General features: G+C 42.9%; 1 protein-coding gene across 1 annotated transcript in view; it reads right to left on the minus strand.

Annotated features, from left to right (window-relative positions):
- SLCO3A1 (solute carrier organic anion transporter family member 3A1) overlaps nt 1–27,681 on the minus strand; it is a 72,843-nt gene that overhangs the window by 37,801 nt on the left and 7,361 nt on the right. The window contains exons 3-4 of the mRNA XM_018572804.1: nt 2,217–2,381; nt 64–262 (exon numbers count right to left, since the gene is read on the minus strand). Of these exons, the coding sequence (XP_018428306.1) occupies nt 64–262; nt 2,217–2,381 (364 nt within the window). The remainder of the gene's footprint in view (nt 1–63; nt 263–2,216; nt 2,382–27,681) is intronic.

The following is a 27,681-nucleotide window of genomic DNA, read 5'->3' on the forward strand; positions in this document are numbered from 1 at the left end:
GTATCAGTGAATGGTAAAAACCATGTTACGCTACAGCAGAAAACAGCAATTGGTAATACTTACATGTTTCCATAGGGAACAGTTATTCCTGCTACAGGCCCTGTGTCACATCCAAGGAAGAGGAAGGACACATAGCAAGCTGTGGACACTAGGTTTACCAGCATTGCCATTCTAATGGCACCAAGGGCAGATAAACTTAGTTTCTTGACAAGAAGTCCGCCTAGGAAAATGCCTAAGCAGGCACATGGTATTGCTGTCATTCCTAGAAGAAGGCAGAGTATTATCAATAATTAATTCCATCATTCTATTCATGTGTTCAACATCTGTGAAAGTATCAGGATATGCCAGAGCTGCAGATGTTTAAAATGAAAGTGAACTAGAAATTGCAGAGTGATAAAGTGTTACACATGACACGGCTGACCTCCTGTTCTATAAACTGCAATCCAGCACTTCTAAGCCTATTTTAGCCTAAAATGACAAGTAACAATACATTGCATGCTTAAGTAACGCTACATTGAAATACATAGGGACTGAAAAACAGATCTGGCATTCCCAGTGGATTAATTTTAGTTTGTTTAAACTTAATTTAAACTAAGCTTAGAGATAGCATGGTCTTAAAGTGACACTAAACTCAGGAGTTACATCTTAAAAATGCATTGAAGTACCATAACTATTAACACAAAAGGTAGCTTATTTGTGTATCACTCGGCTGTAGATCCTCAAATCATCTCTGAATTGGTGCTGACACTGTCCTTCCTTCTGGGGGGGGGGCTACTTTTGTTCCCCATGGTACCTGTGTGTGTTGTAAAGTAGCCATCACTCCAAGCTCACTCCTCTGATGGACTACAATCTCAATACAAATTAGTAAACTAAATGTGAGATTGTAGTCCATCAGGGGAGTGAGTTTGGAGCGGTGGCTTCTTCACAACACACACCGAGACCATGGGGAACAAAAGTAGCCACCCTCCAGAAAGAAGGACAGTGTCAGCACCAATTCAGAGGTAATCTGAGGATCTACAGCCGAGTGACACATAAATAAGCTACATTTGTGTTCATAGTTAGGTTACTTGAATGCTTTTTTAAGATTTAACTCCTGAGTTTAGTGTCACTTTAATGGCTTAATTCACAAAGCTAACACACCAGGATAAGAATCCTTTCTTTCAAAAGTGACAATTACTTATATCTGAAGGCAATGACATTTGAGAATACCAGTCACATAGATAAAATAAAAGTTTTTATCATTGTGTTAAGGATTGTGAATTCAGCCTTTTATGGTATATGCCTGTTTTTATAGCCCAGGCCCAAAGAAGCATGAGACAGGACTCACAACTTGTTTAAAGCCCAAATTAAGTCTTACACATTTTTATTTTCTAACAGTCCTGAACATCAGTGTGTCAGAATTTGTGGCTAAGAGTGCCTTTTCCTCATAGTAGAAAGGCTGCTTTTTGCTCTCACACTGCAGTGCTCTGTGCTGGTACAGCTGAGTAACATCCATACCCTCAGCACAAGTGTCCATGCATAAGATTTTATTGCAGAGAAGTGGAGATGACGTTTCTGATCAGGTCATTTTCATTACAGAGCACCCTGAGTCTTACTCTGGTGTCTATTAGACTGCACAGTCATATTTAGATGGCACAACTGCTATTAGCACAACTGCTTAAAGTGGAGAAAGTACTATGACAATGGAAGTTGTTAGTACATCTAGCAGACTGCATATGTATTTCTGTGACTCCAATTGGGCTTTAAAGTCTATAACCCATTTTTGACATCATTGAAATAATTTTGCAGTCTTATTATAATGTTTTTCATGTACTAAGTATAGCTGACATTTTACACAGTATGGAACTGACTGGTGATTTTTCTAGTATTGAGAGTTCCGGTAAAGGTTACATGTTGTTGTATCCAAGGTCACACAATATGCTTCCGGAATAGGCAAAGCCAAATAGATTATGGGCCACTGAAATAATATAACAAACTTGACTAGATAATCCCCTGATTTATGACATGACCTGAAAGAACATGTTTTTTTTCTTAAGGAGCCACAGGTTTAATCAACATTACATTAGTCCTCCAACACAATAAAGCTGATGTTTTACAATTCTGCAGCAATGACAAAGTGCACCTTTGAACAATGCTGCTACACAGCTAGATGGGCAGTTCAAACTACATGCAAATAAAGACATTTCTATGTTCTGTGTCTCTCATTTTCCTCTCACCTAGCAGTTGATTGGCAGATGATGTTGTCAAGTTAAATTGCTGCTCTAGGTATTTCCCCAGGAAAGCTGCAAAGCCAGCCACCACAGCAATCTCCATGCAGGCGGCAAGACCGATGCAGGTGAACACAGGGTTGGAGAGCAGGTGCTTTGTGACTTTTGGAATGACTGAAAGAGAACAGAGATATCTGGATCATGGGCTTAGAAAGCATCAGTGTCTAATTCATTTTGACATTCAGTTGTTTGGCAGGATTCCTTTTCAATGAGCTAATACTTGGTGTGCCGCTTTTCTGTTAGAATGAAAACTACACAGGGCTGAGTTGTCGACCTGGTAAAACCACTAATTTGACAAAATAAAATATGCTGCCCAGGGAAAATGAGAAAATTGTAAAGGTGTCAAACAAGGCTGTTTCAATACAGGGAAAAGAGGCCGTGTCTTGGGGCTACCAAGACAAGGGGTCATTATCAGACCATTTTTAAAGACAATGCATAACACAATTCCTAAAATGTTTATGTATCTAAGAAACCAGGTATTGTGCCAGTCTGATCCCTCTAAAAACAACATCCCTGTCATGTTACACATGCTTTGTGATATGACTTTAAATATTATTTGCTTTATCTGTCTCTGGTATTTGTCTCCACCCTTCAGCATAGTTCAGTTTTACTCCGTGTAGATAGCTCCACTCTTCTTCATTCTTTATCCAGTCTGCTTCTCAGCCACATGTCCTTTGCTGAGTGGATTGCATTATGATCTGTTGACCTATCCTATGTTTGCCGATGTAACAATCTTCTCAGTATAATTTAGATTGTGGCCTGCCTGCTAACCACATCTGAGATTGCGTGTAATAGGCATCTCAACACAACTTCACACTTTCAATGCTTAGACTGAGGAGGCAGAACAATACCCTTTCAAGCAAAAGGCTTTGTCAATGTATTTAGTTGCAAACTATCTCCATAAAATATGCATTTCCCCTCCAAGGTGCTGTTCATCTATTCTCCTCTGTTGAAGCATTCAATGGTTGTGGAATTATGGAGATGGGCTGTGGAAGAAGGGTAGCACAGTATATTTAGACTGCTGGTAGAACTATAGTAGAACTATACTATGCAAAGATACAGTAGGAATGAAGAATGCCAGCTTGGAAAGACCATATTTCTTAAGTCCTTGGAGTTAGATTATAGTTCTAAATCGTTATTCATGAGACATAAATAGTTTCCAAAGCATGATTACATTTTATGTAATCTCTTCTCAGTTTATGCGAGTGCTAGAAACCCAGCAGCTGCTATACCGGTCACCAATTTATTAATATTTTGTAATGCTCATATCCCTAGCATATGCTACCAATCAATGCGTAAAAGTACCTATTTTCTTTTCTGCCACATGATATGTAGTAATATACTTACCTCAAATATCTTCACATTATACATTGTAGTAGCTTTTTAAGAACTTGTTTGCATTGTATAAGTAGCGTTCATTTTACAGATGAAAACTTGACCCTGACAAATGGTGTGTGACTAGTAAACCCACTCCAAACACCATCCTCTTGAAGCCTTGCTTCTGGTGACCTCTCAAATGGCTCCATATCTCTATCATTTATACTTAACAGGTACACGAAAGAAAGTGAAGTTGTGGAATTTTTATGGGTAAGTGCAGTGCGAGAAGGGTTACTGACATCAAGGCTAAAAGATAGGAGCTGGAAGCCCAGGGCAAAACACTGCAGTCTAGCCTTGTTGCTGTGATTTCTGTTTATATGTCAATGGGAAATTACATTCCAGGATAAATAGTCCTTTACCCCTGTAAGGTCTATAGAAAATGTTGCATTATAGAGAACTAACATCATTCTATGGAGCATTTATTAGTTCAAGATTAACCCTTTTTTTTTTTTTATAGAAGCATCTAATTGAGCACATAAATTTGAAAGTGATTACTCTGAAATAGGAAATTTGGTTAATGGATCCAATATCAAACTTTCTACATCAGTAAACATCTTAATTATTTTAATGATAACACAGCTTGATCTGGAAGTCATCATAATGTATTCTCGCACTCCTTTGTCTTAATAAGTAGTGACTAATTTCGCACAGAATTAAAAGTGATAATCTATCTGTTTAACATTTAAAGCAGTGAAGTGTTGGAAAGGTTTTTGTGGCATTCATGCTGCATGATAAAATGTATGATTAAATGGGTATTATGAATGGAGCCACTGCATTTCATATCCATATTAAAGAAAACACTATCAGTCTGAATGATGAACAAGCTCTGGTTTCTAAAGAAGAAAACAATGCCTTTAATTAAGTTAAAAAGCAACCAATCAGCAGTCATTTTTCATTGTTTTGACTTCCCTAAACCAAGGAAATCTCATTAGCTGCTGTGTCTTGCCTCCTATCATAACTACCTGTGCTGTCCTTATGATTTTTATCAGATATACTATCATCTTAAGGACCACTGAACATTCAAATGCTAAACCCTGGTCATTTGTGACATACTGAGCCGGTTTAGCCCTAATTGTTTTATAAATTCCTCATGCATGTATTGTCAATAACTCCTGCTGCTGATTAATATCTCAAAGCAGCAATTAGATATGAACCTCGTAGATGATCAATGACAAAACGATACACATTTTTCAGTGTGTCTGCTTATGGTTGCCTTGGTACCATACTAATATTCACATAATTTGCTGAGTTACTGAAATCTTCAAATGTAGTTGTATTTATAGCCGATGTATTTAAACACAAAGCATCAAACCTTGCCAATTCTACTAGTGATCAGATGCCTTAGAACTTAAGCTGGTAACTTTGTTTTACAATACCTTCCTCAAATCTTTACACATACAAATTACTTTCACATCTACATGCAAATCGTTCACATAGGCATATGGAGGTAACTAAAGACAGTCTTTAAATCTCTGGTCACTGGCTATTTTTGCTTTTTCTTGCATTGAAGAGTATGTAAACCATAGCACCCTAAAAATAGCATTAAAAGAGTTTTGAAATATCTAAACCGTAAAAACCTGTCGATACTGCAATAGACCCAGCGGAACTTGCAAGCTCCTGTGTTCTCTGTCTCTGCTGCACTGACATTCTAAGCAGTTATGATTCCTGCTCAGTTTACCTCTGTGATCTAGAGTACACATCCCTTCATGTTTTGTAGATGAGGAGAAAGGGGGGAGTCCTATAATCAGGGGCAAGCAGCTTAGGATGACCATGCTGCTCCTCAATAGATACAGCTCCTATTTTCTGTATTTTTTGCAAACAAAAGAAAATCACCATTCTGAATATTTCTCCCTTGCTTTTTATAATGAATAAACAAATAAATATGTATTAACATGAACAAAAATGTGTATACCCTTGTGCTTGAAGACATGTACATACCGTGTTTCCCCAAAAATAATAGTCAGTGTACCCATTGCACTCCTTACCGCTAAATCCTTGATGAATGGGTTGGGTGCATCAGTACTCGACGGATGGCCACCGTCCAGGCAAAGTATAAAGAGTTATGGACACCGGCACTCCAAAGTAGAAAAACGTCTTTTATTGACGCATCATGCAACAATACGCTTATACTAGTATAAGTGTATTGTATTATATACACAATACACACCCCAAAAATAAGACACTGTCATATATTTTTTTCCCCCAAAAAAAACATACTAGGTCTTATTTTCGGGGGATGTCTTATTTTAAATACTGTCACACAGTGTTACAATACCTGCAGGCTGCAGCTGTCCTGGAGCTCTCCTCTCTGATGCCGTCCACAGTTCCCTGTGGGATCCCCGCCAGGGAGCCACCTCTCTCGTCGCCAGGCTGGACTACACAGACCTCCATTCAGAAGTTCCCGGAGTGACTGAGGCTCAGTCACCTCACCCCGACCCCACTGGCCATATGTTCCTTGCCGCGCTGTGCCGCTGCCTGCTGGGAAATGTAGTTTTCTGCCCGGCTGCAGCCTTCTAAGCAAAGGCAGACGCGTGTCTGCTTATTTCGTCACACGGGCAGCATGTGGGAGCTGCGCCGCAGCAGTTAGTCCCTGCTATGACTCTGGTTGCTCTTCAGGCCGCCCCCAGCCCCACCCCTAAACTAGGTCTTATTTTTGGGTAGGTCTTATATTACAGGAATGTTTAAAAATAGTGCTAGGTCTTACTTTCGGGGTAGGTCTTATTTTTGGGGAAACACGGTAATTGTGAAAGGGCCTGGCACCCTAGCACTCCCATAGCCTGACACATTAAACAAAATATCCATCACTCTTCCTGTTGTAAAGTAGTAGGGTCTATTGTTCAATGCTGCAGTAAGCTGCAGTGAATACAAATTGATGAAATGTTATTTTGACATTTCAATAATAGTTCAAAAAAAAAAGGGGGGGGGGGAGTAACAGTGTCTTGTGTTGCACCCCCCTCCCCAACTGTTGGCATTCAACAGACACCAACCCACAATTTATTGTTAGAGTCATCTATGTATGACATAGTGCATAGAAATATGCATGCTTGAATACTCTTAGCTGCTCTGTTGAACAAATGAAACAAAAAAGATGAATATCCCCCCTTCGTCTACCACCTCTCTGCCAGGGCCCCATTGCAGTTGTCCACTTCCAGTATCCTTTGACGAAAAATGGTCTTAGTTAGGTAAAGCCTGCTTAGCACCTCTTTTCCAGAGCGCCAAACTTGTGTTGTCTTCTGGAAACCCCCATGCAAAGGGTCTCAGCTAGATGACACCTGCCTAGCACCTTTGTGCCCATGTCAGTGTCCTCTTCTGTGACCTACCTATGCAGAGGGCCTTGGCTAGACAACACCTGCCTAGCACCTCTCTGCCAGAGCCCCATGCTGGTGTCCCCTTCTGGGGATCCTCTATGCAAAGGATCTCAGCTAGGCGAAGCTTGCCTTGCACCTCTATGCCAGGCCCTATTCCAGTGTCCTCTTCCGAAAACGCCCTATGCAAAGAATCTCGGCTAGACGACACCTGCCTAGCACCTTTCTGCTAGAGCCCCCATGCCAGTGTCCTCTTCCAGGACCCCCCCATGCAAAGGGTCTGCAGTAGGCAACGCATGATTAGCACCTCTATGCCTGGGCCACCAGACTGGTGTCCTTTTCAAGGGCCCCGCTACGCAAAGGGTCTCGGCTAGGCGATGCCTGCCTAGCACCTATCCACACCACTTAACTTTTAAAAAAAACTCCCTGCTTTCATGTACAACTTCTCTGCCAGTGTCCCAATGGTGGTGTCTTCTTCAAGAAACTCTCTATGCAAAGGGTTCATAATTTTGTTTATGTGTTTAGAAGAAGCACTGAGATCTTGAGGAATGCTGAATTAAGTTTTACTTGCTTAGAAGAATATTACACCTGACTGTGGCATTGTAAAGAAAACATACAGTATATATAGAACAAACTGCTTCCTGCGTATTATAGATAAGCATGTATATAGAGACTAACATTGCACTACAGCGCCATCTACAGCTCAAAAGACATAACAGTATATGCTGTTGCATTTCCAACACATAATGCAAACCCTTCAAGAAAGCAATACATAGATCCATCACATTCTGAATGTGGGAGCGTGAATTGACACAGTGATATCACTGATTAAAATTCCAGATTTCTAGAGTTGTGTGCAGTAAAGCTTGTTATGTGTGGTTATCCTAAAACAAAATTCGTACATTTGATAATAGGTATCAGATTGATATTTATTGTCTTGCAAGCTCCACTATGGCTGACTATTGACCTTTCTGTGGTAATTTAAAATATTTTTATCTTACAGTATAAGTTAAGATGGGAGTATTTGTGTGAGGTAAGTAATATTTTTATTTCTATGTACTCTGAGTGTCATGTAGATTAACTACAACCATGGATCCCATGCTGAGATTATGGAAGCAAATTGTAGACATGTAAAATTATAACAGCTCTCAGTCTAACATCCCCTTTGATTGCTCTCACCCTATGGTGAGACCAATATAAACTGTTTGCGCTGCTTTATAGAATTTTATTTCTTTTCCAATCCTTTGGGGCTATTATAATGAGGACACAAACATCTTTTTGTGGTCACATAGACACAAGGAAATAAAAGACATTAAAGACATGGCTGGCCAGTCCCTCATTAGTCCCAGTGATAACCTGCTGGCACTCTATGTCATTAGGTGATCTCCTGCTGGCTGCCCTTTGCAGCGCGCCAGCATAGTTGCATGATGCAAAAGTACCCATGAATATTAAAGAAGAAATTAGCTAGAGGACAAGAAAATACATTTTCTAAGGCCACAGAAATGAAGTTTACCCTTGTTATCAAAGTGAGGCAAGATAACAAGATTTTACTCCTAATCAGATAAAGGAAAATAACGCCTATATTGTGATAAACCGGTAATTATACATTCTCACGGGCTTAGCTTGAATGCATGATGTGCATTTTTACACTGAACAGCAACTTGAAGCACAGCTGCCTTCTCTAAAAAGCCCGGCCTGCTGGATGACAGGAGGGTAGAGGTGGGAAGGATTAGCAGGTTTGAATGGATGGCTGGTTTAGAGGGGGCCGCCTGGCTCATATCATTGTCTGTCATTTTGTCCTGTTTTTTGTGTTTCCCAATAAATGTACTGTATGTATTTGGAAAGAAAAATGGTCATACAAGCTGGACAAGCTTGATTGATCACAATTATCTTATCATCAAATGATTCTCTGCTCACTATTCAGTGTGTGTTGGTAATCTTCCAATTGCTGCTTCATAACACTGGGCTGTCTCTATACAACTTTGCTTTGTCATTGGACATTAATAGAAAATCAGGCAAACTCTAATTTATACGATCACATACTAGAACATCTTTGTGCTCTATATACAGAGTAATACTATCAATTTCCTTCTGTGGAAATCCGCTTTTAATTGTGACTGCACACTGATAAAATGCAGCATAGAGACAGTAATCAATATCTGTTATTAGCTAAATAAGAAAGTGCTAGTGGTTTAAGATTTATATTTGTGGTCCAAACCTGCATCCGAAATGCATAAGCCTGGCTTGTACTGTTAATTTGTTAAAAGAGAACTATGGCCCAACTTTTTTTTGCCATAATTCTCTTAAGGGTCAACGGAGAACATATACTAATGTCCTCCAGTGACCCAAAACTCAGAATATAGTGAGTTATTGCCCGTTATATGCTGACAGCACAGAGCCACGCTGCAACAGGGAATGGATCCCAACACTATTGTCTCTAGAGGCAGCCAGCTGTGCCCGCCCCCTCCCCTGTCCTTTCAGTCAGCCCTGGAGGAACGGAGAGGGGAGACTGACAGTCAATGCTCTCTGTAGGAAGTGATCGCTAAGTTCTCGATCAATAGAGCCGACGTGTGACAGTCACATGTCAGGTCTAATTATGGGGATAAGTGTATTTCACTCTCCTCATAATTCTCCTTTCATTTACATTTTGGAAGAAATAAATATTTTAAATTGATGTTCGATAGGGAGTTCTGATCTTTCTTTCCTACTATGGTTGCTCCGTAGCACTAAGGCCTCATTTACACTTGTGGTGGGCTGTTACCATCCTCTAAAAAGTGATCCATGGTGGATCACTTTTTAGAGTGCAATTGAGCGGTAGTTTTTTTTTTTTGCATTGTAGTACTGTGCTTCAGTTCCATTGGTTTGTCAAGTGCCACCACATGCCAAACGCAACATGGGATATAAAATTTGCAAAACAATGCATCACAGCTGTGGCATGTATACAAACCCAAGCATCTGGAATAATAGGTTTTAGATGGATGGTCAGGTGGTGGTAAAACCATAACCATCTGCTTTTACCGCCCGTGTAAACAAGTCCCCATTCACACCTAGGGATACTGGGAACGTGTGTTACGTTCTGTTCCCATATTTGCCAAGGCTCCCCATTGGTTTCAATGGGTTCCTACATGCACGACAAATGAGGTAAAGTAGTGCATGTAGTAAAATCTGCGCTGTGCATTCCACGCACAAACACAGAGGAAAAGCACGTGTCAGCCACGTTTAGGGTGCCATTTACTAGTAATGGTATGGGGCTTAGGGTTCCCATATTAGTATCTAGTCAGCTGCATTTTCTTTGCTTTCATATCCTGAGTACAGCACAGTGCTCCAATTTACTAGAATGTTTTGTACCTAGAAAATGCAAAATATAATTAATTCCATAAAAGATACTATACCTATACATATATATATAATTTATTTATAAAAAAGCTTACATTTTCTTTTAAAATAGATATTATGCATTTGATGTTTAAGCACTTAAGCGCCAAATATCTGCTGTTTTAAAGTATGATCACATTGTGCTATTATTATTAGTCTCCATGAACCATGGCATACACCTATTTGCATTGGAACTGTAAAGTTTAAACGCCCGTGGGAGTTAAACATACACTTCTTGACTGCACATAAAGAGCATGGAGACGCAGCAAGGAGTTTACTACCCAGACAATAATCCCTCAATCTCACATGGTAGCTGCCTTTAACACAATAAAAAATGAGAATATAAATAAAACATCAAGAGCGCTAGAATCTTCAGCCAAAATGTTTGTCTTCAAGCAGCCAGTTGTGATTTGCTGCCAAACTCAAAGTAGTGTTGAAAAGAGTGTTTGTGGAGGGTACTACCAGTAATTGCATGGAAACAGCTCTCATTTCTTCACAATTTCCCACAATACGCAATGCTTATCGTATGCACAGTTTTTAACAATGCTAAAAAGTAATAGAGTAGTTTGTTTTTCTTGTTTGAATTTAAAATTAGCCAACACCACCATGAATAAGTCTGCAAAAAAACAGCAGGAGATCCTACTATACAGTTGTGCTCAAAAGTTTGCATACCCTTGGAGAATTAATAATGTATGTACCATTTTAAAGAAAACATGAGTGAGCAGGCAAAACACTTTTCTTTTATTTCTTATGGGATTCATATTTAACTGTAGGTCATATCAGAATAGCACAATCAATCATAAAACAAAACATGGCAACAAATAAAGAAATGAAATGACCCCTGTTCAAAAGTTTTCATACCTTTAGTTCTTAATACAGAATATTGCCCCCCTAAGCATCAAAGACAGCGTGCAGTCTTTTCTAATAGTTGTCTCTGAGCCCCCAAATTCTTGCAGGTGGTATAGCTGCCCATTTGTCTTGGCCAAATGCCTCTAGGTCATGCAAAGTCTTTGGTCATCCTGCATGAACTGCACGTTTGAGATCTCCCTAGAGTGATCCAATGATAGGGTCAGTAGACTGTGATGGCCACTCCAGAACCTTCATCTTTTTCTGCTGTAACCACTGGAGGTCAATTTTGCCTTGCGCTTAGGGTCACTGTTGTGCTGAAAAGTCCAAAAGCGTCCCATGCGCAGCTTTCGTGCAGAAGAATGCTATTTGTCTGCCAGTATTTTCTGATTACATGCTGCATTCATCTTCCCATAGGGGAAGATGAATGCAGGGAATCAATTTTCACATGATTCCCTATGCCTTTAGAGCTCACACACCACCAAAACATCAGCGAACCACCACCATACTTCATAGTGGGGATGGTATTCTTGTCGCTACAGGCATTGTTGACACCTCTTCAAACATAGCGCTTATGGTTGTGACCATAAAGCTCTTTACCGAATTTACCGAAATAGCGCTCACAGCTCTCAAGCAACGCCAGCATGATACCATCTATTCCGTACATAGGCGAACCACAACAACACAACACTGTCAGCTTTTGGCGTGTCTTTCAGAGCTGATACTCTATTGGCTGGAAACACTGCTAAGATATACGTAATTTCCACTCCAAATTGAAAGCTTTATGTGTAGCAAAAAATGCTGACACTCAGGTGGATACTCGCAGAATGTAAAGTGGGCATACGGGTAATAAAATGCAGGCTGCCAGGAGCACAGGTGGCTCTCTAATTAGGCAAATTAGATGGCCGCATTCCCTATAATGTGATTGTCTACAGTGGACAATATATATGCAATATAGACTCTATGGGTGGCACATACAGTGCAGACTGTATAGAGGATAGGCAGGTATAGGATAAATATGGGTCCATGGTGTACCAAAGAGTATTCAGTAAGCAGGAACCTTTGAAAAAAAACAATAAAAAAAACAATAATAATAATAATAATATCACCCATATATATTATTACCCATCTGCTACAATAGTGTTACTTACTGAGTATTTGTTGCCTGCAATTAGTGATTAACTCATCTGTATGCACACACAGTTTAAATGGCACAATGTTTGCAAGGCATTGTAGGCAAACAAGGAAAATTAAACTGGGGAGAGTAAAAGGGATAAGGAAACATAATTTCATGACAACATGCACTTTATGGTTTATAAACTTTATAGATCAGGGACGTAAATCATTTTTTTTCTTAGGAAGGCTCAACTCTCTCCAATTATAAGTTTTTTCAGCTGACATCCGAAAGTTTGAAAAGAAAACACCAGCTACATTCATCCGGAACTAATTCTTTACTTGAAGTCACACTAAGATGTTTGGCTTTTTTTTAACACTATAAGGTTGAAAACACATATAGTGAAGATATGCAGTAAGTCCCAATTAAAAGGCTCTATACAATAAAAGAAATGGGCCCTATTCACAAAGCCTGGAAGACAAACAATCTGCTCTTGTTGTTCATAACAACCAATTAGGGCTTGTTCACACCAAATTTGGACCAGATCTGCATGAGTTTCTGCACATGCAGTGCAGTGTGTTTTGCCGCATTTTTGATGTGTTCTGGTCCATTTGTTTACAAAAAACACACTTGTTTAAGCCTAAAATTGGCTTTTAGGGCGTTTGCATGCATTTTTATGCGTTTGGTGCGCTACAGAGCAGAGAAAATAGGGCATGCTGCAGTTTTTCAACATGCTCTGGAACTGAACACTGTGGAGTGACCTAGAGCCCAAAATACCATTGGAATACATTGGATGCATTTTTCCCTCCCTGCAGGGTTTGTGAATCTCTAGAGATTGTAGGCCTCATTCACATGTATGAACAGGTCCGAACAGCAAATTCCTGCAGAATTAGCGGACTCTAGTGGCTGGAACCACAGGCTTAATCAAACAACCACAACAACGAAATGATAGGCTAACAAGAGGTACACGTTTCCGCACATCCAGCTAGTGACGCATGGCCAGCCCTTAACGCAATCTGTCTGTGTGCAGGGTCTGCACATCTGGCAATAACTGCAGGTAACCGAAGGATGTGTGTATACCCATGAATAGCATTGGACAGATGTGGCTGCTATTGGCCGTTCAATGAGCAGCCGGAGTTGGCCGTTCAATAAGCAGCCGGAGTTGGCAGAAATCACATGTGATCACTGCAGCAGGAATCCTCGGATTCTTGTCACATGTCAGCACTTTTTGCCCATGTGATTGAGGCCTTAAGTTGACCTGGCTGTTATAGGATATCTAATGCTAATATCATCATTGTAACCAAGGCGCATGCATTGGCTCACCTACTACATGCCTTACATAAAATAGCAGTATGAGCTGTAAAATTTAGAAAGTTCTGCTTGCAAATTCGCAAGTAGAATCTTTTTTTTTTAAATTAAGTTTTCGGAACATTTATTCAGTTTTATAATTGCATCAAATTGACAATTATTTTTGACCACAGCGCCTGAAAAAAAATTCAAAGGAGCAGGATGGAAATTTGTTCTCTAACTAGATTCTAACAATAAATGTGGTTTTCATTTGAGAAACTCCATTCGTTCTAAAATCCAATGTTGAAACCTAATAAAAATTCTGATGGCGTAATCGAATGTTCTGACAAAATGTTTCATATGAACGGTCATATGAAAATGTACCAGTGTATGGCCAGCTTTAGGAGTGTAGAACACAAAAGATAAAGCGCACTCCTGAGGGGTGGGCAGGCTTCAATCGGGTGGCTGTTGTGTGTAGGTGTGCAAATCTCTTCGTTACAGGAAGAGGACCCTGTCTATTAGAAACCACAAATCAAAAGCAAAAAATCAGGAGCGCAACTACCAAAGATTGTATATGTATGTTAAGTCCATGGCATGGCAACAACGAGCCACTGGAGACACCCGATACTTTTGTACCCCTGTGACCATAGCCCGATTGCCATTACTGACACACGGCGCACAGCGTCCCGCAGCCGTGTGTAGCTCCTCCCACTTTTCCTCCGTTCCTGACCGATGCGGCCCGGCCAGTCGAGTACGTGGGCGGCCATACGGATGCACATCCATTCTGGACCAGCCTCTCATACCACCGGAGACATCCCTTCAAACCAGGATCTGTCCAAGGAGTTGGTCGCACAGACAACAGGGGAGCTCCTAACCGTAAGTCCCTTTTGCTTGCTGTGACATTGCCATAGACACCCAAACTCCACACTCTAAGATCTAATAGTGCTCCTGACACTGTCCACATTTCATATATTCACTGGGCCCTTCGCCAGACTTAACTTACATATACAATCTTTGGTAGTTGCGCTCCTGATTTTTTGCTTTTGATTTGTGGTTTAGGAGTGTAGAGCTGCAGCTGAGTTATAAACTGTGATCACACAGAATGGCTTCTGTACTTCGTGTTGTCTACATATGGCAATGCCAGGAAAAAGTCTTAATTACATTAAATATAATCTTTAGTCCCTGAAGCACATATTTATTGTACACTGCACACAGCAGTGCTTACTTAATATGGCAGATACACCTCACCGATATCCAATATAACATAGCATCACTACAATTACAGGGCAGGAGGAATACAGGCAATCATGCCAAGGCTTACTATCATCTCATGTTCTGCATAGACATAAGTGTAAACATCCCTGGCAGTGCAAGCAAAAAAAGGGTCCGGGCTGGGAATAATACTTGACAACCCAGTCTAAGGGGTTTAGACTCCCCCTTCCTTATCCACCCCCAGGTACAGAACACAACAAACTGTAAAATATAGTGGACAGAGTGAACGGGGTTATGTACTGAATTGTCCATTTTTGTGGGGTAATTTGCTTGTGAAATAGTGTTTGGACACATCATGCCCTCTCTCAGGAGTACTGGAGAAAGGGCAGAATATACTGAAAACATTGTACTGTGGAATCATTCCAAATTGTTAAGAGCCCCCAAATTGTTATCTAACAGATCCTCACTCAGAGGGCAGAAATATGTGTACCTGGTTAGCACCTGCACTGAGCCAATTACATATCTGGCTGTGGATAAAATATTTGGGCAATCCCTCTATTCTATTGTTTCTTCATCTCCTTCTTCGGTGCTATTTCTTGCTGAAACCACATAACTAGAGTGTATATGGCTGCATTGAGCCTTGTTCAATTTTTGCTTGAAACGGGTAAAAAGCAAGTATTTTAGTACTTTTCCATATGGTTTGTATTCATTTGCAATGTGCCTTTGAAGTTGCTATAAAAATGGACCAATCAGTTCCCTAGCACAGCCCCTGCCTTCTGGTAAGTCATATCCCTCTCCTCCTCTAGAAGTGTGTAAATACTCCCTTTGCTGGCCGAGATCCTCCGCTCCTCCCCTTACTTCCCTACATAACCCGTTATGTAGCTGCCAGGGAAGAAGAAAAAGGAAGTACCAAAGAGGTACGGCTCTGAGTCTGCTGGGGCTGCTGCAATCACACCCAAGATGGCAGTGTCCAGTAGCTCAGGGCTTTTGGATGTCTACACAAGGGAGGACTTTACAAGTAAATCATTGGAAAGATTTTAGTTAAAATGACTAGTCTGCAACAGGGTCTCTTTAACGTTTTAAACCTTCCAAAATTAATCAAAAAGTTCCTGGGTACTGGAAAGTCTATACATTCCTGACAAAATCAGAATGATTGAGGAAAATGTGAATGCATTTACTGAAAAGCAAGAGTCCTCTGTTTATATCTGTGTGTGCGGTAATCATGCCTGATCATGTCCCCGAAAAACACTACTTATCTATGTGATCATACAATAAAAGAAGCTCTGCATGTCATAACAAGCTTGTGGGTGTATTGTTGACCCATCTTATCCATGTTATGCACCATGACCAGTTGGGATTTGTTACAGTACCAAGTTAATTATAGGGTTATTACAATAATGTGGGAGATGGGACAACACAAGTCTGACAAATTACAATTCCCATGAATCCTCAGCCTACACAGATGGCTCTTAGGCATTCCCTCATACAACTTTGCCTGTGGGTGGCAGCATGGGCAGTAAAAGAAGAGCTGTGGACTCCTCCTATTATTGCTGAGGCTTGCATCAGAGAAGGAGAGAGGCTCTATATTGTGACAGTGCCAGCAATAAAATTTAAAAGTTACAGAGCTGGCAGTGTGCCATTACAGACTGTCTTATTTCTGGCTCCTGCCATTTTATACTTTGGAATTTTTCTATTGGACTGCATATCTAACATTTACCATATAATCATACTGTATGTCTTCTCATAAAGAAGAGCTTCTCCTGCTGTTTGCAATATTTTATTTGCTGTATAAAAATAGTTAGTTTAGTACTCAACATAAAAAATAAAGTGCAAGAAACACTATATATCCTATTTAAAGATGAAAATAAATGGTTTATTGAGAGTACGGTCTTTCAGGTCTTCTGAATTTTTACATTTCTGAAACAGCTGGTGAGGGAGCGTGAAATAATTTCTCAGCAGCTTTCCATCTTAAAGAGGAAGTGGATAATGTTTTCAAATCAGCATCATGTAGCAATCCCTGATTTAAATGTATATGCAGGTTCTGTATTTTTCTGTTAATCAGGGTGATATCAATTCCTTTTTATAATGCACTATTTCTCATGGTGCTGACCCTTCAGAACACGAAGCTCTTCACAGAGACCATATGATTTTTATAAACCAAATAAACTGAAGGCAATTAGTGCAAGCTGTCAGTTTTTCCAGCCCGGCTAAGTTGTCTCTAGAAAAAGCCAGAATGTGTCTTTTGCTAATTTAGTTTTATTTTACACTTGACGGAACTTCTCACCCTTTGCCCATTCACACTTGCCACACATGTGGCATGTTTTGTTGCACGTCAGCATAGGTTCAACTATGTTGAAAATGTTATCATTGTAAGACTCTGGGGCTTATTCACTAGACATGTGCGATTCGTTTTGGAAAGATTTGTTTTTTGGACAAATTTTCGTTATTCGAGGATTTGGATGCATCCGAATCTCCGAATGACAGAAATGATGAATGAAAACTAATCTGAATTTCCGAAAATGAAAATTTCAGACGAGATTCATTAGCGGTAATCTGTACCGATTTCCATTGGTGGACAAATTTGCGTTGCAGCAAAGTGACATTAGACAAAATAAAAATCTGCAGAAAACATTCTGGAATACCCGGCCCTTTAGGTCTGGTAGGATTCCTACCATACACTTGATTCGAGCACTGCACCTTACCAGGCCACGTGTCCTCGGCATTGAGAGGGTGTCCCCATGCCGATGGGAACAAGGGCCTCTTCCCCACAACCTTGACCCTGTGATTGTGTGGGGTCTGTGGGCAGGGGGGCTTATTTGCATCATGGCACCCTTTTAATTAAGGGGGTACCCAAATGCCACCCCCCCCCCATTGTGAATGAGTAAGGGGTACCGAATGAATAACCGACCCAAAATGAAGGGTGCCGCAGCTTGTTCATTTGTACATCAGCTGTATTCGACCCGCATCACCTCCCTTCAGCTCTGAAGGAAAGAGGCAGTTCGCTGCAACATCTGGATCGGCTGAGGCGTACGTTCGGCAGTTCATTCCCTGCCGTTCACCCCTATTCTCAAAGGGACCGAACAGGAGAGAGTAAATTGCCGAATGCACGGCTCAGCGTTCGCTACCTCAGAGGCATGCCTCTGAGGTATTTTGGCAAGGCGGCGGACGTCATTCAGCGTGATTGATGATGGATTACATGGCTGGATGACGTGATTGACAATGGATTACATCGCTGGACCATTTTATTTTTTTTTAACAATAACTTTTTAAACTTGTCAAACACTGACTTTTGTTTTTTGTTCAATTCAAGAAGTTTTTCAAGGTATTGTGTTTTTATTTACTGTTTACTTTCCAACTTGGTGAACGAGTAGGGGTAACAACTACCCCTTACTCATTCACAAGTGGGGGGTAGCATCCAGGTGCCCCTTTAGCGAAAGGAGGCACCCAGATGCAAGTGAGCACCCCTGCCCACAAACTCCCACAACCACCACGCCAGGGTTGTGGGGAAGAGGCCCCCATGCATTTTTTTATTTTTTTACATCAGGGGTCCCCCCTAACATTCTTGCCAGACCTAAAAGGTCTGGTATGAATTGGGGAGGGGAAACCTACAGTGTATTTTTATTCCATTTTTTAACAATTTGCAGGGATTCTCCCCATTGACCGTTCTCCCTGCATCAGCTGTGCGTTTGGCTTTGCCTCGCTGAAGCATGTGCGTTCAGCTCGGCTGTGTGCTGTGGCCGCCTTTGGCGCTATTGAGAATAGTGCATACAGCAGACGTTTGGTTTGGCTGAACCAAAGGGTTTCTGCAGCTAAAGCGAGCCTAAGGATTAGCTGAACATTCGGCTAACTCCCTCTGATCTTTAGTGAATAACCCCCAATCTGTTTACAATCTCATTAACCTCCCTGGCGGTATTCCAGAGTGTGGCTCGGGGTTAATTTTCAGTACCAAAAGCTGTAACCCCGAGCCACACTCGGGATTGCGCAAAAGTGTCACTTACCTTGTCTCTGCAAACCCGCGGTGTCCTCTGCTGTGTATGCCCGGCCTATGACGGCATTCGGCTTTCAGTTTCGTTTTCGGGCGTCACAGCGGAGGGCAGAGCCGGCGGGAAATTCAAAAGTGCAAACATGACACTTAATGCACACAATACAATGTAATCTGCTATAATTACATATATGTATCAAACTATTTCACTTCAATTTTGTCCCTAGAGCTTTGTCCAGTGCCCTGCCTGCACTTTTAATGTACTCTGTTGACTGTGGTACGGATCGGGCAGCGCCCCCAGAATTCCCATTTACTGGACCATTTTTTTAATTATTATATTATAATTTTTATAATTATTTATTATATTATAATTTCTTCAAATTATTTATAATTATTTATTATATTATAATTTATGATTTCGTGTTTCAAACTTTATCATACCCGGGATGTCTACTGGGCTTGTTTGGACAGATTTAGGTGAGTTATTCCTAAGATTTACTAAGAATTACAGGCCTACAATATAAAACAACAAATTGCCATGAAAAACAATGTACTGCTTTGGCAGGCTAAAATCCTGGCCTTTAATTTTTTTTCCTATTTTTTTTTTTTTACTTAACTTTATTGCTATCACATAGGGGGCTAATAAACCCCCCTATGTGATAGCAAACGATGTGACAGGCCCTCTTTATGGAGACATCAGGGGTCTCCAAGGCCCCTGTCACTTAGTACCCCCCGAAGAAGCAGAGATCTGCTTCATCAGCTTCTCTGCTCTGATGCCCATGTTTCGTTCGAATATCATTATTTTTCGTTTCCCTATACTGCCTCCTTACGAATGTATGCACTGTACAACTCTTCCAGCCTATTCCAAAGCACACACGCAACATGCAAACACACACCAAGGCTATATAGCTTCAATTCGCGGCTTACCGCCCATTGCCTCCAAACCCCGCCCAGCTGTCACATTTAAATCGGTGGATTCCCGCCGCCGCTACATCATTCCCGCTGAGCTTGGGAAAGAGGTCTTAACCTCGAAACGCGTTGCTCCCGATCCTCCACCGACTACACTGACTTGATCACCCATCACCCTGTTAGCTTCCCGACTAACTTTGACCCACCACACAATCAAGGCTCGGGTACATGTCAAACCCCGGTCCACACATAGACGCAGCCGCACCATCCACAGCTGCAGCCACAGCAGACCCAGCCAGACACCACCCGTGTACACTGTCGGAACTTCTCATCACAGCAGCGGGGATAGGGACAAAATCTTTGTGCCGCTACCTGCCCCCCGTTCACCCCTCTTTCTTCTCCGTCTCTCACCTTCTTGAGCAGCCTCAGGCAGCACACCAGCCTCCATTGAGAACACACACCTCGGACTTCACGATCTTGCCACAGACCGATCCTCATCCGATCCTCGGACCCACTATAGTAAGTACACAATTTCTTTTTGCTGCTCTCCTTGCAACGTCCAGCCCAGTTAGATAAACCTCCTTCGCTTTGCGCCCTCACTTTTGTATCTTTTGGTCTTCACAAGAACAGGCACTCCTCCTGTCTTCTAGGGCAGCAGGCTAGGTAGGGACACATACTCCCCAGGTCATATCCGAGAGCGCTGTTCGTACCGTCCTTGTGTGTTTATTGTCTGTGTGTTTGTGGACCATAATAGAAGTCACCAGCTGATGACTTCTATTATGAACTGTATCTGACACGGCGCCATCCGGGTTGTCACTTCAAGCACCAACCTTTTATCAAGGTCTATACGCTGTATGGGGTGCAGGTGATTTCGTATTATCGATTGTGTGTTTGTGGAGACACACACAGCTTACTAGCACACACAACGGCGACTGCATAGCACTCTGCTTGACAAAGGAGACACTCTATAACAGGGAGTCAGAACCAGTGCTCGGGGGACTAGCTGAAGAAACTAAAACTGTTAAACATCAAGAAGCATAATTCATTGTAAGTAATTTAATTAGCATTTGAAATAGCTTAAAATCCTTTTGACTTTAATATCCCTTCATAATGGAGTTTTGCAGGCTTTTTTTTTTAGCAAATCATTTTTATTGGTATATAATACATAAGTTGCAATACAAGTATAGCCCCCCGAGTGGGTGCAACAGAACATGTCAGAAAATGAACATCAGACATCCTAGCACATGTCTATACATATGTCTATAACTGTCTATATATATGTCTATAACTAACCAGTACCCAACACAATCGTATTAAAACTAGTTGCAATTCCCCATCCTTGGCTATAAAGGAATGTCTACACCCCCCTAAGAACATCATTGCCATGCGATCTTTACCGCTTTTCAGAGAAGTCGGAGACAGAAGGCATAGATTTAATAAAATAAAATAGAAAAAAAAAATACAATATAAGCAAAGAAAAGAAAAGACAGGACCAGCCCAGGACCTCTCATTTGTATCCCACCCAGGGAATCCTAAAGAACATCCAAGGGACCCAGAGATCCTGCTATCTTGGCCTCTAGATACCACTTTGTATATTGGAATAACGACATTAGATATTTCAATTGTCTTATCAGTAACTCTGTCCCCAAGAATGTGGACCAGGTGGTAAAGAGTTTGGACGTGTGTTCATGGGTGGCTTGGGCCTCTAATTTGTCAAGTGCCATCAAATTGTGAAGGAGGTCTTTCAATGCATCTAATGAAGGGGGAGCAGGTATTAACCAGTTTATCAGGATGGTCTTCTTTGCCGCCAGCAGACATAGGTGATCCCACCTGGAGAGGCTTCTAACGGTGTCTGTGGGAGGAGTGGGGGGGGGCGGGTAGAGAATGGAACAAACATGTGACCGGTGTGCATGCTCTCGGACTCCCCGCATGAGTGGACATATAAGACAAGACCGTAGACCAGAAATGGTGGATCTTGGGGCACATCCATATCAAGTGGTCCAGATCAGGGTACTGGGCCTGGCATTTAGGGCAGGCAGTCAGCCAATGCGTGGGGGTACATGCATATCTCAAATTAAGAGCATAGAATGCTCTGTGGATCAGCTTGAACTGAATCTCCCTCCAAGTTTCGGAAATGATAGCTTTCCTAAGCGAGAGCCATCCGTGAAGTAACAGATGATCTGTTTCCTCCACCGGTAACTGGAGGAATTTTGCCCACCTTTGGACATGGTTAGGAAACACGGAGGGGGAGTCAGGGCTTACAGATGTCCTGATGTCTGCCAAGAGGGTGGAGAGCGAAACCTTCTGGGTCGGTGAATCCAAGAGCCTATAAAAGGACGTGTGCGACACCATGGACCACGGGGTCGGGAGGTTAATGCGGATAAATTGACTCACTTGTGCGTATTGTAAAAAATGGTGTCCCGAGATCCCATAAGTAATTTGTAAGTCTCTGAAAAATTTGCATATACCCTGGGCGACAATAAGTCCTTAAAAATGTTTATACCTTTCTTTTTCCAGTAACGGAATACAATGGATTCCCTACCTTGGGGCAAATGCCAGGGAAGACATGATAGGCTTCAGGGGGGAAATCACCCCGGGGATTTTGTACAGCTTCCGGACTTCTCTCCAGGCTATTATGGTGTCTCTCAAGTAGATATTGGTTTTAATGTGTGCGGGAAGGACCTTCCATGGTGTGTGAAGGATACCTGATAAGGACCATGGAGAAACCGCATTCTGTTCCAGCTCTGTGTCGGTAAAATGAGCAGTGTAATTTATCCAGTCCCTTGCATGTCTAAAGAGGCTTGCCAAGTTGTACATTCTAACATCGGGCAGGTTTGCCCCTAGTAGAGATTTGGGTCTTTGGAGTTTGCGCAGCGCTATGCGGGGACGTTCCCCTCTCCATATAAAATTCGAAAAGGCTTTGTATAGCGTGCTAATATCGATGTGTTTGATGAGGAGGGGTATCGTCTGCATGGGATATAATAGTCGCGCGAAGATGATCATGCGTATCAAATGGCATCTACCTAGAATGGACAGAGGGAGTTCTCACCACCTCTGTAACTCTTGTGAGATTCTTCTAAATAAGGGGGTATAATTGAGATGATACAGGTCTGTGGCCCTGCTGGATATCTTAATACCTAAGGTAGGTGATGGAGTGCCTTTGAATCTGTATGGAGAACTCAGGCGGCCAGTGTGATGTATCTAGAGTGGAACCCGGGGATAGTGGTAAGAGTTCACTCTTGCTGCAATTGATTTTTAACCCCGAGAACGAGCCGTAATGCGTAATCAGTTGTAAGACGACAGGTACTTGGGAGGACATGGTCTGACAGCACTAAAATAATGTCGTCTGCAAAAAGGGCTATTTTCACCTCCTGTGATCCCATGGAACATCCCTGAAAGGCCGACGAGGATGAAAGTGCTCGGGAGAGTGGTTCCAGGGCCAGATTAAAAACCAAGGGGGACAACGGACACCCCTGCCTTGTCACCTTATGTAATGCAAAGGGGCGTGATATAGCAGAGGAGGTAAGTATGCGGGCCTGAGGAGAGGTGTAGATAGTATTTACAAAACCCAAAAATGCGCCTGAGAAACCCATACGTTTCATGACCATGGATAGCCATTGCCAATTTACATTATCGAAGGCCTTCTCCGCATCCAATGATAAAAGGGCCACAGGATGCGAGGGAGGTCCGTTTACCCGGTGACTTTCTAAAACCATAAGAATTTTACGAATATTAGAGACTGCTGATCGACCTGCCACGAAACCCACCTGATCAGGAGATATCAACTTCGGCAGCACGGCCGCTAGTCTGTTAGCCAATATTTTAGATAGCATCTTGGCGTCTAGATTGAGTAAAGAGATGGGTCGGTATGAGCCTGCCTGCAGCGGGTTTTTTCCCTTCTTGGGTAGAAGGCGTATAAATGCGTCATTAAAAGTGGGAGGGTATGACCGGGAGGCCATTATGTCTCGATACAAGGCTTCTAAGGTAGGGGCTATGTCCGCAGACATCAGCCTGTAAAATTCTGCGGTGTAACCGTCCGGCCCAGGGGCCTTGGATGGGGGAGAGAGTTTAATGACCTCCAGGACTTCCGTCATAGTAATGTCGCCATTAAGTATCTCTAGGTCCTCTGCAGAAAGGGAAGGTATTGCAAGAGAATCAAGGAATTTTGCTCCGGCGGGTAAGTCACCCTGTTCATGGCCATATAAAGTTTGGTAAAACTTGCTAAAGATATTGCCCACCGACACCGGATCTGAGTGGACCACCCCTCCTTCGTCCACCAGATGCAGTATATGCGAGTTGGGGCTCCCGACCCGATCCAGATTCGCTAGAAGTCTACCTGCCTTATTCCCAAATTTGAACAGCGCCCGGTCAGCTGGGTTCCAAAGAATCAGGTCATGTTGGTGAAGCCAATGATCACAGGCCTGTTTGGCGGACAACCAAGATGACCTGTGGGCTGGGGATGGGTCATTTTTGTAAACAAGATATGCTTGTCTAGCAACCGTGCTGGCTTCCGCGTAACTTCTCCTGATTGACTTTTTCTTAGCATTAGCATATGCCATTATACGACCCCGCAATACCGCCTTTGCAGTTTCCCAAAACAATACCGGATCAGAGACATGGATAGCATTATCATCAGCAAAGTCACGCCACCATCCCCGAAGTTCCGCCTGGAACGTTTCGTCCTTTGCCAAATAAGTGGGAAACCTCCAGATGATGGGGTGACTAGGCCTGCCAATATCCCTCAAAGTAACCATCACCGGGGCGTGATCTGAGATCACCATGTCTCCAATAGTCACCGATTCCACTTTGGGCAATAGGGAGGGTGAAAAAAAGATCAATCCTGGACAGCGAGCCGTGAGCTTGGGAGAAATGTGTGTATTCCCTGTCCAGTGGATGAAAATGTCGCCATGTATCTGTGAGGCCAATAGCTTCCCTCCACGTGGACAACCGGGCGTCTTGAGCATTTCGATATCGTGACTTGGGTGGAGTTTCCCAGGAACGGTCCTCCCGAGTAGAGGGAGTCGCATTAAAATCCCCGCCAATGAGGAGAAAAGAGGGTGGTGAAGAAGAAGCACTTTGCAACAGGAGGTGATCCAGAAAAGATTTGTTCTCAGCATTCGGGCCATAAACATTCCAAAGGTTTAACGTGTGAGCCCCTAGTTGCAGGGATAGTAGGGACCATCTGCCTGTGTCCGGGTCAAAGCGGTGGGAGATAACCGAGTGAGCCAATGATTTGCTAATGAGGGTGACAACCCCCGCTGATTTCCCCGCAGCCGGTGCGCCAAGGGCCGTGCCCACCCAAGACTGTTGCATGCGTTCGATGTCAGGCGTCTTAAGGTGGGTCTCCTGGAGGAGGGCAATATCTACTTTTAGCTTCTTGAGATGACGGAGAATTTGACGCCGTTTGTTGGGAGATCGCAGTCCCTTAACGTTCCAAGTTACTATGTTCAGGGCGGTTCCCATAGCATCCGTGGCTGAATTGAGGAGATGTCATATGTTAAATGCCATATGTTGGTCCGGGTGTTCACGGGTGTCCCAATGCTCCCCAGGATACCCTGCAGCGTATTTGCTTGATGAACCTCTGGGGGTGTAGAGGAAGCATGTGGTGGACTACAATAAAGGGGGACATGTCTCCAGACATGGCAGATCACGATATGGAGGGGAAGGTACAGCGAGACTCGATTGTGTTGGTTTGAGAACTGAGAAAACAAAAATACAACAAAAGAGAAAAAAAAAAAGAGAACATCCATGGTACGTGACTACCTTTTTTCCCGATGCGAGCGTAATAAAGCTGACCACACGTGAGAACGGGTCTGGTACTCACGGATCTGTGTCAGCGCTGTACTTAAACCAAAAGTGTGGAAAACGCACCATCCCGCCATCTTGGGTATGAGTTAGCCCTTCGTGACTAGAAGAGCCATATAAACAACAAAACATATGGATGGAAAATACCTGCAGAGAGGCATCAAATAGGCCCGGAGCATCTGCGCCACAACCGACACCAGCCCCACAGTGGGTAGGAGAAGAAGGAGATACGATCTCGCCCCGTGATCGTTCATGTCCTCTTCTTGCGAGGAGGACTCTTTGATGGGGAGGCTGACGAGAAATTCCCCCAGGAGTCGAGGAAGTGTTGCGCTTGAGCTGCGGATGTGAAACGCCAGGCCTTGCCATCTTCTGTAGAGAAGCAGAGCACTGCAGGGTACTGTAGTGCGAATCTTGCGCGATGACGAACCAGAGCTTGGCATACGACATGGAAAGATTTTCGCAGTTTAGATGTTTCCATGGAGTAATCCGCGAAAAGTAGTAGCTTAAGACCCTCCACTGCAAGGTTGCGTTGAGTGCAATAGGCTTGGAAAATACTTTGTTTATCATAATAATCAAGGTAGCACACTATTACAGGCCTTGGTTTGTTGTCATCTCTGGGTGGGCCTAATCTGTGCGCCCTCTCAACCTTGCAGGTTGCGGGTAGACCCAAAGCCTTGGGTATGGTATTGGCGCAGAAGGCGCGGAGGTCAATTGGTTTCACAGTCTCTGGTATGCCAATCACTCTCAAATTATTGCGCCTGGATTGATTTTCCAAGTCATCCACCTTTTCCTGCAGAGTATGTATGCGCTTTGCCATATCGCCATAAGCGCGGTGAGAATCTGTAGCGTCATCCTCAATAATACTTATGCGCTGTTCTATGGCCTGTATGCTTTTACTCTGGGTTTCTATGGCAGCATTCATTTTGCCCAGGTGGAGTTGCAACGTTTCAGCAATTATGGCTGCTATATCTGCTTTTAGGTGATGCGTTCGATGTCAGGCGTCTTAAGGTGGGTCTCCTGGAGGAGGGCAATATCTACTTTTAGCTTCTTGAGATGACGGAGAATTTGACGCCGTTTGTTGGGAGATCGCAGTCCCTTAATGTTCCAAGTTACTATGTTCAAGGCGGTTCCCATAGCATCCGTGGCGGAATTGAGGAGATGTCATATGTTAAATGCCATATGTTGGTCCGGGTGTTCACGGGTGTCCCAATGCTCCCCAGGATACCCTGCAGCGTATTTGCTTGATGAACCTCTGGGGGTGTAGAGGAAGCGTGTGGTGGACTACAATAAAGGGGGACATGTCTCCAGACATGGCAGATCACGATATGGAGGGGAAGGTACAGCGAGACTCGATTGTGTTGGTTTGAGAACTGAGAAAACAAAAATACAACAAAAGAGAAAAAAAAAAAGAGAACATCCATGGTACGTGACTACCTTTTTTCCCGATGCGAGCGTAATAAAGCTGACCACACGTGAGAACGGGTCTGGTACTCACGGATCTGTGTCAGCGCTGTACTTAAACCAAAAGTGTGGAAAACGCACCATCCCGCCATCTTGGGTATGAGTTAGCCCTTCGTGACTAGAAGAGCCATATAAACAACAAAACATATGGATGGAAAATACCTGCAGAGAGGCATCAAATAGGCCCGGAGCATCTGCGCCACAACCGACACCAGCCCCACAGTGGGTAGGAGAAGAAGGAGATACGATCTCGCCCCGTGATCGTTCATGTCCTCTTCTTGCGAGGAGGACTCTTTGATGGGGAGGCTGACGAGAAATTCCCCCAGGAGTCGAGGAAGTGTTGCGCTTGAGCTGCGGATGTGAAACGCCAGGCCTTGCCATCTTCTGTAGAGAAGCAGAGCACTGCAGGGTACTGTAGTGCGAATCTTGCGCGATGACGAACCAGAGCTTGGCATACGACATGGAAAGATTTTCGCAGTTTAGATGTTTCCATGGAGTAATCCGCGAAAAGTAGTAGCTTAAGACCCTCCACTGCAAGGTTGCGTTGAGTGCAATAGGCTTGGAAAATACTTTGTTTATCATAATAATCAAGGTAGCACACTATTACAGGCCTTGGTTTGTTGTCATCTCTGGGTGGGCCTAATCTGTGCGCCCTCTCAACCTTGCAGGTTGCGGGTAGACCCAAAGCCTTGGGTATGGTATTGGCGCAGAAGGCGCGGAGGTCAATTGGTTTCACAGTCT

The sequence above is a fragment of the Nanorana parkeri genome, unplaced genomic scaffold (genome assembly GCF_000935625.1).
Source record: "Nanorana parkeri isolate BGI_ZX_2015 unplaced genomic scaffold, ASM93562v1 scaffold2137, whole genome shotgun sequence".
Taxonomy (NCBI): Eukaryota; Metazoa; Chordata; class Amphibia; order Anura; family Dicroglossidae; genus Nanorana; species Nanorana parkeri.